At 47.2% G+C, this 15,833-nt stretch overlaps 1 protein-coding gene across 3 annotated transcripts in view; it reads left to right on the forward strand.

Moving 5' to 3' along the window:
* The window catches only part of Ncoa2 (nuclear receptor coactivator 2), a 226,829-nt gene that overhangs the window by 166,693 nt on the left and 44,303 nt on the right, over window positions 1-15,833 (forward strand). For 2 of the 3 annotated variants that reach the window (XM_052175942.1, XM_052175943.1), the window contains exons 5-7: window positions 9,139-9,242; window positions 13,080-13,257; window positions 15,625-15,813. In XM_052175942.1, coding sequence (XP_052031902.1) covers window positions 9,139-9,242; window positions 13,080-13,257; window positions 15,625-15,813 — 471 coding nt within the window. Of the gene's footprint in view, window positions 1-24; window positions 93-9,138; window positions 9,243-13,079; window positions 13,258-15,624; window positions 15,814-15,833 lie in introns of those variants that run through there. The other variant, XM_052175944.1, reaches the window with a different exon arrangement.

Raw genomic sequence — 15,833 nt, forward strand, 5'->3', positions numbered from 1 at the left:
ATTTGCTTGATGACTGGTTGGAGAGGACGTGTCTCATGAGGAACCCATCAGAAGGGTCACTTCAGAGAAGCCCACATGGTGGAAGGAAAGAGGTAGGACACCTTTTCACTAGTCAGTTCCCAAGATTTCTAGCATTGCATCTCTCCACTTAGAAAAATAAATGGGAGATTTTTCTTTTTCCAAGCTATGCCTTAATCCTAGCACTCAGGAGGCAGAGACAAGGAGATCTCTGTGAGTTGAAATTCCAGGCCAGCCATAGCTTCATAGTGAGATCTGTCTAAAAAACCAACAGCAACCCCCTCCACTGCTGACAAAACAAAACATAAAATCCTCTTTTTTGAACCAAAGGAAGCCTGAAGAGGGGGAGGTCAGGCCCCAGTGCTGGCTGTGAGCTCCACCTGCAGTAACTGTCCACACATCCTTGGTGTCTAGTCTCCTTTGGTGCTCCTTTGTCTTGGTTGTCTCTGATAGAACCGGGTTCCCAGCTCCTAGAGCTGCTGCACTGTAGACCTGGTGTGAGACTCTGCAGAGCTGCTGTGCTGACTTGAGCCTGTAATGCCTACATCCAGGAGACTAAGGCTTCTTTCTCCTCTCCACTGCCACCGGATTCCTCCCTAGCCAGAGCTACAAAACCAGTTCAGAGTTAGCTTGAGCTACAATGTGTAAGAGTGTTCTGGAAGAAAACCCCTCGTCCACTATGTGACCCGTAACCCTAGTAGTAGGTTCTATTAACCCTGGTCCTCTGGGCTCTTCTGAAGAGCTCCAGCCATAGAGGCTCTGAACTCCCCCCTCCTGCCACTGCCTTTGCTCTGGTGGGTAGGACTGTTTAGCTCAGCCTACCCAGAGTGGCCAGACCACGCCCTCTCCACCTGTGTGTTGCCGTCTCGGCTCACGGGATATGGCTTGGCATAATTTGATGTTTGAGACTCTAAATTGAGTGATTTGGTGCCTAACTATCAGCTTTTCTCATTAGGGGTTTTGCATTGGGAGCACCTGCTTTACACCCACTGCGTCATGAGGCCCGCCGTGGGTGCACAAAGGCCAGAGCAAGAGAAGCGGGGATAGAGACAGTGGTAAACGGAAAGGATTGCTGGAACCCAGGAGGGAAGCAGAAAGGGCACGTCCTGCTGTGGCAGTCTCTACAGTGGAATCCACTCTGCTGTGAGAGAAACGAATATAGAGATGCCGGGCAGAAGAGAGAAAAGTAGGCTGATCTTAGGAAAGTTCAACCAAAACTCTGCCTCAGGATGAGAGAGAGCAGAGGCTGTGTGAGAGGACGCCAGCCCCATGAAGTGAGGGGGGAGGGCCAGGAGCCAGGGTGGGTCTCAGGCCTCTGCACATCCTTGGAGCAGAGCGCTGAGAGTGCACTGCCTAACAGTGACAGGAGCGCCCCCTCCTCCCCACTCCTTCCCTGCACCCCGTATTAGTCTCTGCTCCTTCGCTGGCCTAGAACCCACTGTGGGGCTACAGTGAGTTGAACAACCTCTGGGGACTGCAGCCCTTCCTCTAGCTGAGTACCCCCTAGAGCCGGATTCCTCTAGCTGAGTACCCCCTAGAGCCGGATTCCTCTAGCAGCACTACTCCATGGCCTCTGCTTCAGCTCCTGCCTCCAGGTTCCTGGCCTGTTTGAGTTCCTGTCTGGCTTTCTTCAGTGATGGACTACAGTGTGAAAGTGTGAGCCACATAAACCCTTTCTTCCCTAGTCCTCAAGGTATCTCATCAAAGTAATAGAAACCCTCACTAAAACAGAAGTGAGCACAAGGCTTCTTCCTCTGATGGGTGTGGAGGGATCTGGGTAGGATGGATGGCCTTGAGACTGGTGGAGTCTGCTGGATTTGTTAAGGAAGGGAAGTCACGATATGCTAAGTAGATGCTCAGTGTCAAAGTGAGGAAGGCAACGGGCCTCAGGTCTCTCCCACTGCTAAAGCCTTTCATGTAGCTGCATGTTTTTAATATGCACAGCAAGGGCCTCAGCCGCACGATGGTGTATCGGGCATTAATGTTGAAAAGATGAACACATCCGGAGCACAGGAAGGCCTTGTGCTTCTGTGAGCAGAATGCATCCTAGTGAACAGGAGTGCGCGGCTGCCTTCACAGGGCCGTAGGGCAGCTCTGCTAGTTTAGTTGGGTGCAGATCCTAACTCTCCTTTTATCTTCCAGACCCTCCGAGATCCTGCACAACTTCTCTTGTAACATTTAATCTGTGCTGGGTGGCCAGACACTGGGTGTCACTGTTTCCATGACTTCTTTGTCCCTCATGGGTCTGCACGGGTTGTACTGCTGCCTAGTTTCACAGAAATCATTCTCTGACACTAGCCAGGTACTGCCTGCGAGGCAGGGCAGGGCAGAAGCAGTGCATGTGTTCCCAGGAGAAGCTTGGAGTTTGCTCTGCAAGTGACTAGACTTGTGTTTGACATCAGCCTACTGAAAAATTGATAGGTTTCTGAGTGAATGCTTTTACTCATTTTAAAACAGCGGAATTAATTATAAAACCTGTATAGTATATCTGGTTCATTTTAGCAAAAGATTCTGATGTTCTACTCTGAATAACTTGGATTCAGCTTTAAAAAAAAAAAAAAAAAAAAAAAAAAAAAGCAGTTCTCTTCATGCTTGGCCTAATGTGAGAGTCACTGAAACGTCATTGGCTTCCGGTCGGGGGCGGATCTGCACTCGAGCGCACAGGGGATGTTATCTGGAGTATCATCATCAGACATGTCACAGAGTGGGCCCTATTGGATGAATTCTGTCTTTTTAAAGCTAATGTCCATAAGCTCCTACAGCCTTTTAGAGAGAGAGAGAGACAGAGACAGACAGAGAGAGCGTACAAAAGCAGGCACCATCCTCTCCTGTGATGATGCCTCACCCTGTCCCTGTAGCGGGCAGGCCTGAAGTGGCACCTGGGTTTCCATCTGCTGGAGTAAAGCAGTCATGTGGCTGCCCGTCAGGTACACTACTGCCGTCCCTGTGAAGGGAGGGACGTCTATTCTGGCAGTGTTTTGTAGAAAGACTATGTATGCTTATATGTTCTCAGTGCACTTGGCTAATAAACAAATACACAATACTAATATAAAAGCATTAGTACGCTACCACAGACCAGTAAATATACCTCAGAGGAATCTTTAAAAAAAATTAAACCATTTCATAATTCCAAAATATCTCATATGTTTACTTTTAAAATAAATTTATTTTTTGCAAGGCTGTATTTTTGATTTATTGCTGTTCTCACCGGAAAACTGGAATTTGACTTTCCAATGTATCCCTCTGTGGCAGCGATGAAGAGCAGTCTAACCCACCCACTTCAAAGTGACGTTTTCCCGTATGAAGTCAGTTTTATTTCTAGGGATCAAATGCCCTACCTTTTCTTTTGTTCTCAGAGAAAGCACGAATAATAATTACTTATGAAAAATAAGGAATTTAATATTAATGATTTCCCCCAGTTTGCAGTATGACTCATCTTAGCACAGTCCCTGAAGAGACAGGATTTGTTCTTTGCTTTGAAACTGGAAATCTAATTAATTGGTATTGGATTTGTGGAGTACGGACAAATGGAGGAGGGAGAGGACGGCACATCGGGAACAGCCACCCAGGAGGACAGGAAAGGAAAGGGCTGGGGGCAGCGGCTGGCCTGCCAGGGCTTGGTGTTTGTAAAACAGCTGTTAAATAACTGTTTTATGCTTTTCAAAAATCTTCTGGAGAATGAAACACAAAAGGAGCATTCTGCCTTTCGCTGTGACTCTCTCAAGTCATATTCTTTATCTAAAGAGCATGGCCGTAATGGCTAAGGCACAGCAGGGACACACGCGAGGTCAAATCACAGAGGGACTCTGGAATCTGAATGTTGGCATCTCTTTCTCTGATGTTATGATGAGACTTCATAAAGTTGTGATCTTGGGAAATCTGGAGCCAGTCTTCCGCTGGTTCCTCTACCAAAGGATATTTTTATAACAATGTATTTTTATAGTTATTGGATGCAAAATATAGAAAACTAAATATAGTTCATAACCACTGAGAAAATTGCCTAATTTAAACTATTAACTGGTATGTTTTAGTATAGTAATGCTGTACTTACAGAAATATAAATGTCTGAGAACCGAGGTTTACTTTTATATGTGGCAGGCAAGCAGCTTGCTCTGTGCTGCTGTCTGAGCTGCTGCATCCAGGTGGGCTCAGAGGAGACCTCCTCCTCCCTGCCGCCTCCTCCTCCGTTGGCTTCCCCTCCTGCCTCTCCAGCATAGTTAATATCAAGGCTGAGCCGGGCCAGGCGGTGGTGGCGCACGCCTGTAATCCCAGCACTTGGGAGGCAGAGGCAGGCGGATTTCTGAGTGCGAGGCCAGAGCCAAGCCTGGTCTACAGAGTGAGTTCCAGGACAGCTAGGGCTACACAGAGAAACCCTGTCTCGAAAAAAAAAAAAAAAGAAAAAAGAAAGGCTGAACTGAACATTGGACAGAAGTGGCAAGTACTTCATGAAAAATACCCAAATAATGTAAATTCAGGACCAGGTTTTTGCTTTTTGTTTTTGGTTTCAATTGCTTTAGTAAGGCTGTGTTTCTGGGTATTTTGTGTCACGTTGTATTATTGGCTTGTTTTTATTTTACTATTGAGAAGTGGCCCAAGCATAGATTCAATGCAGAACTGACGAACACTTAGCAAATTGTCTAGAAAATGCATTCCAAACAGTGAGGCGTATGGGACTAAACAGCTAGCTTTTACTGCTGACTTTTGTTCCTAACGCAAGCCACAGAGCATCCCGTGCTCCACACAGCTTGCTCTGCGTGGCCCTGCACACCTGGCTTCTCTTTAACGTTACGTTAATAATAGGCTAATAGAACTTTAGCCTCTTCTTGAAAATGTTTTCTTCGGTCATCGCTTACTAGAGCTCTGGTTCAGGTCATTTGGGGATACTTCGGAATATTGGTTTTTCTCTGTGGGGTGGCAGTAGCAGCAGCAGCAGCAGCAGCAGCAGCAGCAGCAGCAGCGAATACACACCTTTGATCCCCGCGCTCAGGAGGCAGGGCAGGTGGACAAGCCTGCTCTACAGAGCAAGTTCCAGGACAGCCAAGGTCACGGAGAAACTGTTTCTCAGAAAACAAAAACAAAACAAAAGAGAAAAGAGGAATATTGTATGACGGCCTGCCTGAGACTTGTCTGCTACCCATCCACAAGTCTATCCCCTAGAATCTAACCTAACCAACCCTAACAAGCATGAAACACGGGCACCCGTGCCAGCCGCCCCTTCCTTCTCTGAACTAAAGTTGGCTCCTTAAGGATCAAGCTTCATTTTCCTCTGTTGAACGGCACGTTCCGCGCTGGAGGCCGTGTGAGCTTCTGACCAATGAGGAGGACGGGCCTGACACTCCCCCCTCGCCCACTAGGAGGCCCCGGGCTGCTTTCCACTGCCTTGCGTGGGCTGTGATACTAGAATCACCTGCTGCCTTTTTCCTTTTAAAGATTTACCAGGTGAGTATTAAAAGGAGAAAACAAAAGCCCCACCACACACACAAATGTTATCAGAGCCGGGTCCTCTAACCCTTGTTCCAGGTTAGATCCGATTGATAAGTTTCATGCTAATTTGCTCTTGGTTCTTTGTATCTGTCTTTTCCCAGAGGTGTAAAATCGTCTGTATGAGCTTATTTCTGCAACATTTACACACGCAGGCATAAAGTTTATAAGGGTTAGGGGTACTTGTCTGATTGAGTTGTCATAGGGAAAGTTGTATACATTACACAAAACTATTAAAAGATATCATACCCTTTAGATATGTGTTTCATAGTAATTGTTCAACAGCTGTAACAAACATCACTAAGATGTATTCATTTGACTCTTAAAGCAACAGAAAGCAGAGAAGGAATTCACTCCTTCTCTGTGATCAGAATCTCTGACAATAGCCAGAGGTTTTCTAGCAGGTAATTTTAAAACTTGGGGAAGGAGTCTGAGACCAGCCCTCAGCTCTTTGCCCCCAACTATGGGGCGTGGCCAGCTGCCTCAGGCTCTGCCCTCAGACTACAGTGGTCCTCAACTCAACCTTCCCGTGCGTAGGTGGGCCCTCAAATCTTGAGCTAGAGTAAACTTTGCTTCCTTGTCAGGTTATTTTTGTTCAATGATGAGAAAAATATCTAACACACATGCTAACATTTGAGGGGTATTTCCTTTGACACTAGTATTTATACTCTTAGTTCAAGTAGTAGCATTTTATTCCATTTAGGGAGAAAATGTTGTTGCTTGTTTTAGATTAAAACTTTTTAAGGGCGATCCTTCTCTCTAGAGAAGGATCGCAGGTGAGAGCCCGGGCTGCTCTTGTAGCTGTCAGTGACAGGGCAGCTGTACCCTCATCTCTCACTGGACCCCCTTCTCTAACCCAGAGCCTCACATTTACCACCGAGCTGCATGCCTGACCCAAGTCCATTTTTTAAAAGGAATAAGATAGATCTTGAACAGTTGGGGAATGAACTGAGAGAAGGCCAGGGGCACGGGACTTGACCGTGTACACACGAACATTTCTCTGTGGTGCGATCTTCTAGAGGCCCTGAGCCACGGTCCTTAGCCCCGCCCCGCACCTTCCAGGCTTGGAGCTGCACCCTGAGAGGAGCACAGAACTGTCCATTCCACCAGCCTTCTAAGTCACTTACTCTCGCTGTGCCCAGGCCAGAGACAGCCCTGTTTGTCGGCCAGACATCTATACTTAGTGACAGTGCTGGCCGTTACAAATCCAGATGTGGTTAGTCCTGCTGTGACTTACTAATCTGCCTTCCAATGGGGCAGCCTTCAGTGCAGCAGCTTTCTGTGTAATGGACTGAGAAGCCAAGAGCATGCAGACACCCTCTAGAACAGCAGTTCTCACCCTGTGAGTTGTGAGTGACCCTTACACTGAGGTCACCTAAGACCAGTGGAAAACACAAATTTGCATTACGATTCCTAGCAGTTGCAAAATTACAGTTATGAAATAACAATGGGAACGATTTTAGAGTGGGGAGTCACCGCAGCCTGAGGAGCTGTGTTAAAGGCTCATGTGTTGGGAAGGGTAAGAACCACTGCTCTGCGCACATCAGACTGATGGAGTCTGTGCCCGTGTCCTCTACAGTCTGAGACCTGCTCTGCGCACATCAGACTGATGGAGTCTGTGCCCGTGGCCCCTACAGTCTGAGACCTTCTTGGGAGGACTTCTCTTTTTTTAATCCTTCTGGTGGAGGAGAATCCTGCTGCTGGAGGATTATCTAGGAGGGCACACCCCACAGGCAGTGAGGGGACGAGAAGGGCCAGTGTGCTCAACCTGAGCTAGGGTGGCCAGCACCTTGCTCCTCCACGCTAAAGAGTAAAACTCAGTAAGGATGCTAAGGGAGGGAGGGCCTTGAAACCACACACAGCTTAGGGCATGCATTTGGAACTTTAGAGTTGATGACGCATGGACGTTTAAGGCCAAACATGCAGGCGCCCTTGCAAGGCAGTGACAGCTTTACAGCCTCCCCAGAGAGGTAGGTAAGGGGTGTGACGGCACAGGGCTTGGTCCTGTGCTTGTGGATGGAAGAGTGAGGAACTGACTACAAACCAGTGTCCCTTTCTTTAGGCTTTACCAGGGAGAAGGGAGTCCTGTACAGTAAGTAACCGCCAGTGCTCTGTCCCATGATTGGAAAAGAGGGATGTTTCCTTTCCTCTGATGACCACTAGGGTGACACAGAGCCTGTGGAGAGACAGCTTTTAGGGAGCCGTTAGGGAAGAGAGACCAAAAGATGCCACAGGTAAGAGGAACCCAGAGAAGCGGGCATGGTCTGTGGTTGGTCAGCTCTCTGAAGAAAACAGTGAGACACTCAGTGAGAACAGAGTTCAAACACTGCATGCTGTTAGCAGTTATCGTGCACAAGAAAGGATGGAGGTCAGAAGACAGCCTGGGGAGTGGGTTCTTTCCTACCTTGTGAGTCCCAGTGTCGAACTCAAGTTGTCGGGCCTGAGAGCAAGCGCACTGAGCCAGCCTGCTCTCCAGCTTCTAGTCTCTAAAGTGTGTTTTACATTTGTCATTGACACAGCCATGATGCACAGGTGGCAGGCACTGAAGCTGAGGCCTTTGTTTGCCTGTCCTGAGCCGCACTGCTAATAATGGACTCAAACTGGAGCACAGTCTTCTTTCTCTACTGGCAAATATACTCCATGGAGACTTTCCGTTGGGAGTAGAAAGATGTGGAGGATCTACATAATTCCCTAATTATTTTTAGGTTCCATAAATTAGGCTTTAACAGATTTTTTTAAATACTGCATAAAATTGTTTTTTACAAAAAAACAGTTACTGTGGTCAGGGAAAAGCAAGTTGATTGTGAATACCAAATTGACTTACAGTTTCTTTTGAATTTTTAATTTTTTGTATTTAATTATAATGGAAACATGCAGTGTAAACAAGGATGTAATTTATTCAGTTTACAAGTAATTGGCACGTTGCTTTTGTGTTGTTTTCTAACAGGCTGTGGCTGCCTATGTTGCGCTGTAAACGCACTTGCCATCCTTGAAGGTCGCATTTACACATGGGTTGATAGCTCTGCATGTTTTCTCCTGTAAGGGGGGCGGGGCGCTTCTGCTGCTCTCATCCTCATGCTGATGGCGCAGCTCAGCCCTGGGAGTCTGAGCTCTGGAGCACTGTCCAGCTTCTCTACGAAGTCAGAGCTCAGCCACTGGCATCCTCTGAGGGCCTGATGTGGCTGCTCCCCTGTGTGTTAAGTCACTGAGTTCTGTGAGCAGGTTAGGTTAAGGCTCCTGTTATTTCTTCCCAGAAGTGTACGGACATGTCTGGAGCTATGCTACTCTCTGAGCACTAGGACCTCTCCCCACCCCCTTATTCTAGTTTGAAGAATCTCTTGATTGAAAACTAATTGTGCCATAGGATACTCGGCTTCATAATCTATGTTTTTAAATGTCTGCCAGGGACAGCATGAAATCTCTAAACTCATTTTCTCCAAAGCCTGGAAGGAGATCTGATACAAGCATTCTGGAGGTGAAAGGTACCATCTGGCTCCTCCGTCCAGCCAGTCCAGTTCTCCAGGGGCAGTTGGGTACACTCTAATTCGTTTATAGACACATCTGACCGCACCGGAGATGTTGGTGTTGATGTGCCCTTGGTGTGCACCACTATTTAATTTGCTCTTATGTTTGTTACAGAGAAAGCAGCAGCTGCCAACATAGATGACGTACAGAAGTCAGATGTGTCGTCCACAGGGCAGGGTGTCATCGACAAGGACGCGCTGGGGCCTATGATGCTTGAGGTACCGCACCCCTGTTTGGTTTTGGTGTTGAGGTACCGCACCCCCATGATTTTGTATCATAAATGTTTTCGTATTCATGTGCTGCGTTTACGTTCAGGTATATATAATTTGAGGAGAATCCACGTTCTTAGCTTACTAATGCAAGTGGGTGTGTCTGTCTGTGAGCTCTTGCCTCCAGCAACATTCTCTGTATGTGGAACTACACAGAATTCAATTAGATGAGAATGTGAAGTACAGGTTTTAATTGTCAATTGAGCACTTATTTTCTTTTTTCTTTTGGTTTTTTGGGTTTGGTTTTTTCGAGACAGGGTTTCTCTGTGTAGCTCTGGCTGTCCTGGAACTCACTCTGTAGACCAGGCTGGCCTCAGACTTAGAAATCCACCTGCCTCTGCCTCCCAAGTGCTGGGATTACAGGCATGTACCACCACTACCTGGCTAAGCACTTATTTTCTAAAGCTGAACTCGGACATCCTATTAGACCATACACCGTCCTGTCCCTCAGACTCAGTCAGGGTCTGTGTGCTGTATGCCCTGGCCTGTGTAGACAGTTTCAAATGTGAGAGTTTTTTAGGGCTGTTAACTCCAACTAGTATATTTTTCTCATAGAAATGAAGGATAAAATAGGAAGAAGAAACTTTTTAAAAGCATAACCAAGTGACTGGTCTTAGGACAGCTACTGTCTCAGGCTCTGTGTTTTTATTAACGAACACTAAACACAAAGGGCTTAGTGCTGTGCCTCTTTCAAAATTACAATTTAAGGTGTGGGCTCTGGTAAAGTGAGAGAAGAGATAGCGGAGAACAGACAGGGCTGCCTGAGACATAAGTTCCGCCAGCTCCGTGGTGCTCTGCTCTGCCAGAGACGTTCCGACGTAAAGGACCACGTGGCCAGAACTGCGCCTTTGCGCCTGCTGCAGTGGGCTTGTGGAATTCAGGACTAGGATTTTTAAAACAAAGCTAGCTAGCACTCTCTTAATCATATTGTGCACTCTCTCATAAGATGGTTTTTGTTTCTAGAAAACCTAATTCTGCGGAATCTACTGTCTAACTGGAAGCTGGAAAGTACAGCTGCCTCACCTAGTCTTCGCATTTAAAAAACACAAAACTCATTCTTCGAGGCTGGACCTGGAGAAGCTACCCAGGTTGGCCCCCGGGTGCCAGGCCACAAACTTAATCAGCTTTTCCATATTTGTCACAGCCACAGAGGGCCACTTCCTACATGCTGTGGGAGCAGTAAAGAAGGTTGTGACCAGGTGACCGTTTGGAATTACATAAAAGGAAAGGGACAGCTTTTTTTTTTTTTTTTTAGATTTATTTATTTATTCTATGTGAGTACACTATAGCTGTCTTCAGGCACTCCAGAAGAGGGTGTCAGATGTCATTATGGATGGTTGTGAGCCACTATGTGGTTGCTGGGATTTGAACTCGGGACCTTTGGAAGAGCAGTCAGTGCTCTTAACACTGAGCCATCTCTCCAGCCCCAGGGGACAGCTTTCTTTAGAAAACTTCTGAATTGTAAGCAGAGATTTAATTGGAATTTTTCCATATAACTATTTATTCATGATGCCTAGGGAGTGGGAAATAACACTGAAACCTCAAGGAAGACTTTGAGGCTTCTAAAAAGAAATGCTAAGAACAAGACAGGCTGTGGCTTAGCCCTTGCAAGAAGTTCATTAATTGTAGAAGCTGGATTGCTGGATGGCAGTGGCCCTGATTTCATAAAATTAAACCAAATTTTTTGCTGTTTGAAAATAACCTTCTGAGAGTGGAGTCCGTTGGGGGTGGCTGCGTAGACTCTGAGTACTAAATAAATGCACTAGAGAGGCAGCGCTGAGTCTAGTGGCTTATGACTTCAATGGAAACCTTTAATCAGGGAAAGTGTGTGCTTGTAGAGCTGTTCCTAGGCATAGATGCACACTCATGCTTGCATCATAGCATAGCAGTTGCTAGGCAACAGAAGCAAATGTCAGCTCTTTTCATCAGAGCATATCATAGCGAGCTTTCAAAGCCGCCAGCAGTTCTATCAGACGAGCCACTGTCATTTTCACCTTTATTAGGCCACGAAGGAGCCTTCCTACCAGGGTGCTGTGCTGTAAGGAGCCGCGTGCTCTCCCAAAGCCAGCCTAGTAATGCAGGATTGAAAGCCCAAAAATGCAGGCTTGCTGAACGCCCAAAGTAGCAGTAGTGAGAAAGGACAAGGGATCTCTAAGTGTCATGTGCTATGCTGGGCCTCTGCCAGCGTACACAGCTTAGTGCACAGCTTGTGTTGGTGGCCACTTAGCTTTCTATGGTCTTGTTTTACTCTGAATGTGGATCATGTTATAGAGAAAACCTGACAGACTAGTTAAGAAAAGTCTAAAGCCAGTGGGTTTTTGTTTGCTTTGGTTTGGGTTTCATTGTTGTTCCTTTTTTTGTTGTTATTATTACAAGATGGGTGCTTGATCTTTAGCCCAACCTGGCCTTGAATTCCCAGCAATCCTACCGCAGCCCAAGTATTAAGACAGCTGATGCCATCAAACCCAACTTACTTTTTCTTTAAACAACTTCTCATTTATACCCTAGAATCAGTTTTATTTATTATATGTAAGTACACTAGCTGTCTTCAGATACTCCAGAAAAGGGCATCAGATCTCATTATGGATGGTTGCTGGGATTTGAACTCAGTACCTTTGGAAGAGCAGTCAGTGCTCTTAACGGCTGAGCCATCTCTCCAGCCTCTAGAATCAGTTTTAGACTGATGGAAATCTAATCTGACAAAACAGAACAGTCTTATACAAACAGTCTTGGGTGGACCAAGCATTCAGGCCATCCATACCCACTGTGTGGGGGCTGGGCATGTTGCCTTCATGTTACCAGTGCAGTAGATGTGGATCTGAAGAACCTGAGTGGCTCCGGCTGGCTGTGAATGTAGCTTTGACAGGTGTCTGGGAAACAGAACTCTGCTCTGCTCGGAGCAAGCATCAGATGGAGGAGACACAGAGCTGCCATTGCCAGGGCAGACTAGAAGGGTTGGGTGTCTGGCCCCCTCGAGTCGGTTGTGGACTATGTGAATGTTTCCTTTCGTAAACATTGATCCCCTCTGTGATTTGGAAAAGAGGGCATTAGGAGGACACAGTGTGCCCAAAGCTGCCATTTCTCTTCCCTTCCTAAAGTGTTGTGGACCAGTCTTCCTGTAGTCTAGACATGGGTGGCACATGGGCTGAGACCAGGAGCCCATCGCGGGATGCAGGCAGCCAGCACTGAGCAGTCTTAGCCACCCCCTTCCTGGTCTGGGAGCGGGCAACACTCACTCTCAGCCCATACCACCGTCCCCATTCAACCAGCACGACAGAGACCCTGCCCAGATCCTTCCCTACACACTAGACAGTGAAGGCCAGATGTTGCTTTGAAGGTCTGCAGCCATCTGCGATTTCACTTAAATCCTGGCCACCTAAAAGTTGTAAAAATGAGGGGATTTCCCCTGATACTTATTTTTAAACTGTGGGGAAGCGCCAGCCCCTTCCTGTCTTGGCATATGCTGTACGGAGTCAGTGAGAGTGTATGGCTGATGCCCTGACTCCCGCACTTACCCTGTGCTTCTCCCCCACCCTGCTCTGGTTATTTGGCCACAGTTATCTCCTGGCAGATTAACAGACTTCATGTTTCTTTTTTGGTTTTAACAGCAGACCCTAATCTAGCCTCTCTTCCACTGACTAGAATGGAGTCACTTCTATTTCCCAAGAGAATGTGTGTTGATTGTTTCTGAAGGGCTTGGAGATCCCTTTCCCTTGAAGAACCGGTTCCCCCATGACAGTTTTTATGTTGCACACCCTTTCTAATATGGTTGCTCTTTGTCCCTAGGCCCTCGATGGGTTCTTCTTCGTTGTGAACCTGGAAGGCAATGTGGTGTTCGTGTCAGAGAATGTGACACAGTATCTGCGGTATAACCAGGAAGAACTGATGAACAGGAGTGTCTACAGCATCCTGCATGTCGGGGATCACACTGAATTTGTCAAGAACCTGCTGCCAAAGTCCATGGGTAAATGTCAGTGGACCCACTTCCTCCCTACTACTCTGACAGAGTCTCTCAGTGAGAGAGAGTCAGTCAGCAACTGTACGCATTCATAGAGTCGTGGAAGGCTGCCAGTGCTGCTCCTGAGTGCACTGTTGATCTTATCTATGAGCTGTGGGATGATGCAGAGGGAAGGCCCCCAGCAACCTTCCCCCTCTGCCCACCAACTTGATCATCCATTTTGTTTATTGCCGGCCACCCAAAGAGTGGGCCATGACATTTTGAGATTTGACTCCCTTAAGTTCTGTGTCTAAGAAGAATATGTGTGTATGGGGCATTCTGAAAACAGACACAGGCACGGTGGCACAAACAGTGGCTCTATGGACTCCAGCAGACTGGTTCATGCTAGTCTCCTGAGCAGCTCTGCAGGTGTCATTGCAGGGCACAGCCCCTCAGCCCTTCGTGTCCATCTGTCCATCCATCCCTCTCTTGTTCCCCTTCCCCCAAGTTTCCTGACCTCCATCCTGACTGCCGCTTCTTTTGAGGATTCTGTTCCGAGTTTGCCCACGATGCAGGCCGCCCTGGGCAGTGAGCGTCTCACAGAGTGGGCCTGCTTTAGAGGACCGCTGTTCACTCTTAGAGGTTCTTTAATATTCTCACTGTTAGGAATAGCGCCACAGGTAAAACAGAGTACGTCTTTTAGTGCTTATTAAGGTCATTCCTGAATTGACAAGTGTTCTTTTTCTTGAAACTTTGTGCTAGCCTTATAATTAGCCAGTCAATGAGGAAAGAGCCTTTTATTTACCATTATGGCTGGTTTTGCTTCATGAGGATAAAAAAACACTTTGTTCTTTGTGACTGCAGCAGTCCTCCAAGATGTGTGAGTACTTCTGTGGATTCTTCTGTTTCAGTCTGGTAAATGTGGAAGAATGGATTTCATAGTTGAAGTAACTAATTTTGTGATCTCTTCAGTGATTTTCTGTCCCTCAAAGAACTTGTGCTTGTTACATCCTGTCTAATGTTACTTCCTGTCTAATGTGCCCTCCACCTGCCTCACTCGCACCTTTTCTTTAGTTTCCACTTCTTAGTCTGGACTGATAAGAACTTTCCCCTTTCTTGGATAGTTCTGTAGGGTCTCACTATGTAAATAGACTTCCCGAGTGCTAACCGACTAATGGTGGCTGTGCCTCCCTCCTGACTAGAGCCGTGATGGGCGCGGGCATGTGACCCTGACTTCCTGCTCTGGGTGGTTTTCCTTCCAGGCTGTGAGCAGGCCTTGGCCTGGGTCCACTGTGGCACCCCGTCCCTGTCGCTCTGTCTGGCCAGTGACTGCTTTCCATAAGGTTGCCGTTTCGTTGGGGGATGGTAAAGAAAAAACTAGAGTAAGGGTTTTACTTGGGGTACTTCCGACAGCTACACATTTCTCTGGGGGAGAAATTAATGCTTGACCAATTACTATTCTTTAGTAACCCAAACTGGTCATTCTTTTCTTTCTTTTGTTTTTGTTCTCTACTGTGTTTCATAAAATATTGATGGGTTTCCTTTCGCTAAGCAACTCTTTTTTCTTTTCTTTATTTATCCATTTTACATCCCAATATCGGCGTCCCCTTGCCTCCCAGTCCCCCACAACTGTTTCTTAATATATACATTTTTTAATTTTGACACTAAAACAGGAAGAGAAGTTGTTTTCACTTGACCCAGTATCAGCACTTTGTCTTCACTAATTTTCAGTCCCACTAAGGAGGTGTACATGAACACTGGAGACAGGCCAAAGACTGTAATCAGGTGGCTCAAGGCAGCTCGTTAGAAACTGCACTCTAAAGTTTCTTTGAGAAGTTTGACAGCAGTCTGTGTCAGAGGAGGCCGGGAAGCTGTGGTGTCTCCCATAGAGCGAGCACCCTGCCGTGCTGTGCTGTAGCTCAGAAGGGAGACGCTCCGCTCCGCTCCGTAGAAGGAAGCAGCAGGAACAGACATTCGTTCCTGGAGCTAAGGGTGGAGTGTGGACAGTCCAGCTGGCGGGTGGGGGCTGCTCAGTGAGGTGTGGATTGTATGTTGAGGCTGCTCCCGTCCTGCTAACTCCTACCCTCCAAGTCCTCTTGGTTCAGTCGGTGACATTTGCAAAGTTCTGAGCAGTGTTTGCACCTTGAAAGCCAGAATGCAAGGAAACTGAACTGTATTTCCAAGAAATCAAAGATAGAAACCCAAAAATAGCATGCAGTGTTTTAGTACTATATAGTCACCTTGACTAGAAGTGGTCAGGGTGGAGGCTCTAGAGTCTAGAAGATGTTTGAAAGGCCCAGGTTCCCGCGGTAGGAAGGAAGGAAGGCCTTGCGCTTTCCCTGCACCGGCTCAGTGCTGCAACCCTGGGACCTACCGTGTCCTCTTGTCTCACAGTGAATGGGGGATCCTGGTCTGGAGAGCCTCCCAGGCGCAACAGCCACACCTTCAACTGTAGGATGCTGGTGAAGCCTTTGCCAGACTCAGAAGAGGAAGGCCACGAGAACCAGGACGCTCATCAGAAATACGAGACGATGCAGTGCTTCGCTGTGTCTCAGCCAAAGTCTATCAAAGAGGAAGGCGAAGGTAGGACGGCCCTGGGGGCA

Source organism: Apodemus sylvaticus, chromosome 3 (assembly GCF_947179515.1).
Source record: "Apodemus sylvaticus chromosome 3, mApoSyl1.1, whole genome shotgun sequence".
NCBI classification, from domain to species: Eukaryota; Metazoa; Chordata; class Mammalia; order Rodentia; family Muridae; genus Apodemus; species Apodemus sylvaticus.